The sequence below is a fragment of the Octodon degus genome, unplaced genomic scaffold (assembly GCF_000260255.1).
Source record: "Octodon degus isolate 3935 unplaced genomic scaffold, OctDeg1.0 scaffold00454, whole genome shotgun sequence".
Taxonomy (NCBI): domain Eukaryota; kingdom Metazoa; phylum Chordata; class Mammalia; order Rodentia; family Octodontidae; genus Octodon; species Octodon degus.
The window spans coordinates 224,380-226,738 of record NW_004525030.1 but is presented as its reverse complement, the minus strand read 5'-3'; the positions used below and the strand labels follow the sequence as shown (position 1 = coordinate 226,738).

At 41.4% G+C, this 2,359-nt stretch overlaps 1 protein-coding gene across 1 annotated transcript; it reads left to right on the top strand.

Annotated features, from left to right (window-relative positions):
- Positions 1-1,698: 1,698 nt before the first annotated feature.
- Positions 1,699-2,353, top strand: LOC101565902 (calmodulin-like). Its single transcript, XM_023708679.1, has one exon. The coding sequence runs from the start codon at positions 1,728-1,730 to the stop codon at positions 2,175-2,177; it is 450 nt and encodes a 149-aa protein (XP_023564447.1). The 5' UTR covers positions 1,699-1,727; the 3' UTR covers positions 2,178-2,353.
- Positions 2,354-2,359: the final 6 nt, after the last annotated feature.

The following is a 2,359-nucleotide window of genomic DNA, read 5'->3' as shown; positions in this document are numbered from 1 at the left end:
CTTTTACTAAAATTCTGCTACAAAGTATATTTTCATAGACTTTTAATTGGATAGCATGTTATAAAGAACAAGAGCAGATTAATTTTTAACTCATTTGTCTCCCCCTAGTGGCAGAATTTTAAATAGTAAGCCACTTGTGTTTCTCAGAAATGTCTGAATTCTCTCATGATTCTTCTTAAGAATGACAATTGAAATTAACTATCCCTCCCCACCAGATGACAGCATTTTCTCTACTGGCTCCAAGGGTGCTTCCGCGATTATGGGCGTGCACCACCACCCCTGGCATGTGATTTGTCTGGCACACAGTTTTTTTGTTTTTTTTTCTTCAAAATTTTATTGATAAACAGCAATGAGACAGTTTCAAATCCAATCGGAAGTACAGTTTCAACAAATAACACACTGTATATATTCTTCTTAGTGGTTAATTGCTGTACAAGAAGGCACACAGTTTTTAATAGCTGCTTTATAAATTTTTTCATTCTGTTATCCTTAACTTCTTAGCAATATAAATTTACTACTACTTAACATATTTTCAAATGATTTTTCTTCCCTTTGAGGATTACAACAATACCCAGGGCTCCGTCCTTTTCTTGTGACTGCTCCTTTCTCAAAATGCCCCAAGGGGGCCGGGGGTAGAGCTCAATGGCACAAGCACCCGCCTGGCAAGTATGAGGTCTTGAGTTCAATTCCCAGTAGGAAGAAACAAAAACAAAAACAACCCACCAAAACAAACAAACACCAAAAAGAATTGCCTCAGGAGCCACACAGGGTTCAGGGCATGTCCCATCACTGAATCTTCTTTCAGGGAACCCCATGTGCCCTCAGATTCCCAGGTTATGGCAGATGGGGGGATGAACAGCTCCTTGATTCTGACACCAGCCTGATAAAGTTTGAATTTCTTGGTACTTAGAATCCAACTCAGGACCTCATGCTTGCCAGGCAGGTGCAGAATCACTGAGGTAAATATCAAGCCCCAAAGTCTAAACTTTTAAGACTTTATTGGCTCACCACGATGGTTGACAGAGACACCATTGCCTCCCTTCTGAGATGTTATCAAGGCCGTTTGAAACCCTTTAGCAGGGATGTTCAAGACTGGAAAGCTGAAGACTCTGACTTCTGCTTTTTCCTTTGTTTTGTTTGTATGGGGACCCAAAATGAGGGCCTTTGCTCAGACCTATGCTCCCCTTTTACCTCTAAGCATGCTGGGACTACAGGTGTGGGCAACATGCCTGGCTGGTTTAATTAAATTAATTCAATCTTGCTATGCAGTTTAGGCTGGCTTTGAGCTCACTCTAATTCCCACTTGGCCTTGAACTTGCAGCGATCCTCCTGCCTCAGCCTTCCAAGTGCTGGCATTACAGGTGTACGCCACCTCGCTGGGCCAGGTTTCTAATCTTAGTGCTACTCAAGGCTTGTTATGCAAAAACAAAACAAAACAACAACCAAAAAAAGTCTTGTCATGCAGTGATGTGGCTGCCCCAGCTGTATGAGTTGTCCCCTCTGTACTCCATCTCCCCAGTGTGAGATGGATGACAGCCTCGTTCCTTTGACCCTAACTAGTGTGAGGAAGGGGGTGGGAACTTAGTTCTCCTGTTTTCTCTGAAAAGATAAGAGTAGGATGTAGAAAGTCAACGAGTAAGTTTCCTAATTTTCTAAGTTTGAGCTTTGGGGTTCCCTGAAAGCAGATTAGAGGTGTTCGCATCTCGGAAACCAGTAGCGCTTGCAGCATGGCTGACCAACTGACTGAAGAGCAGATTGCAGAATTCAAAGAAGCTTTCTCACTATTTGACAAGGATGGTGATGGAACTATAACAACAAAGGAGCTGGGAATTGTAATGAGGTCTCTGGGGCAGAATCCCACAGAAGCAGAGTTGCAGGACATGATTAATGAAGTAGATGCAGATGGTAACGGTACAATTGACTTCCCTGAATTTCTGACAATGATGGCAAGAAAAATGAAAGACACAGACAGTGAGGAAGAAATTAGAGAAGCATTCCATGTATTTGATAAGGATGGCAATGGTTATATTAGTGCAGCAGAGCTTCGCCATGTGATGACAAACCTTAGAGAAAAGTTAACAGATGAAGAGGTTGATGAAATGGTCAGGGAAGCAGATATTGATGGTGATGGCCAAGTAAACTATGAAGAGTTTGTACAAATGATGACAGCAAAGTGAAGACGTTGTACAGAATGTGTTAAATTTCTTGTATAAATTTGTTTATTTGCCGTTTCTTTGTTTGTAACTTATCTGTAAAAGGTTTCCCCCTACTGTCAAAAAAAAAAAAATGCATGTATAGTAATTAGGACTTCATTCCTCCATGGTTTCTTCCCTTATCTTACTGTCATTGTCCTGAAACC

Bases quoted from the DNA above. Each gene is read 5' to 3' on its own strand.
- LOC101565902 (XM_023708679.1), top strand. From the start codon at position 1,728: ATGGCTGACCAACTGACTGAAGAGCAGATTGCAGAATTCAAAGAAGCT.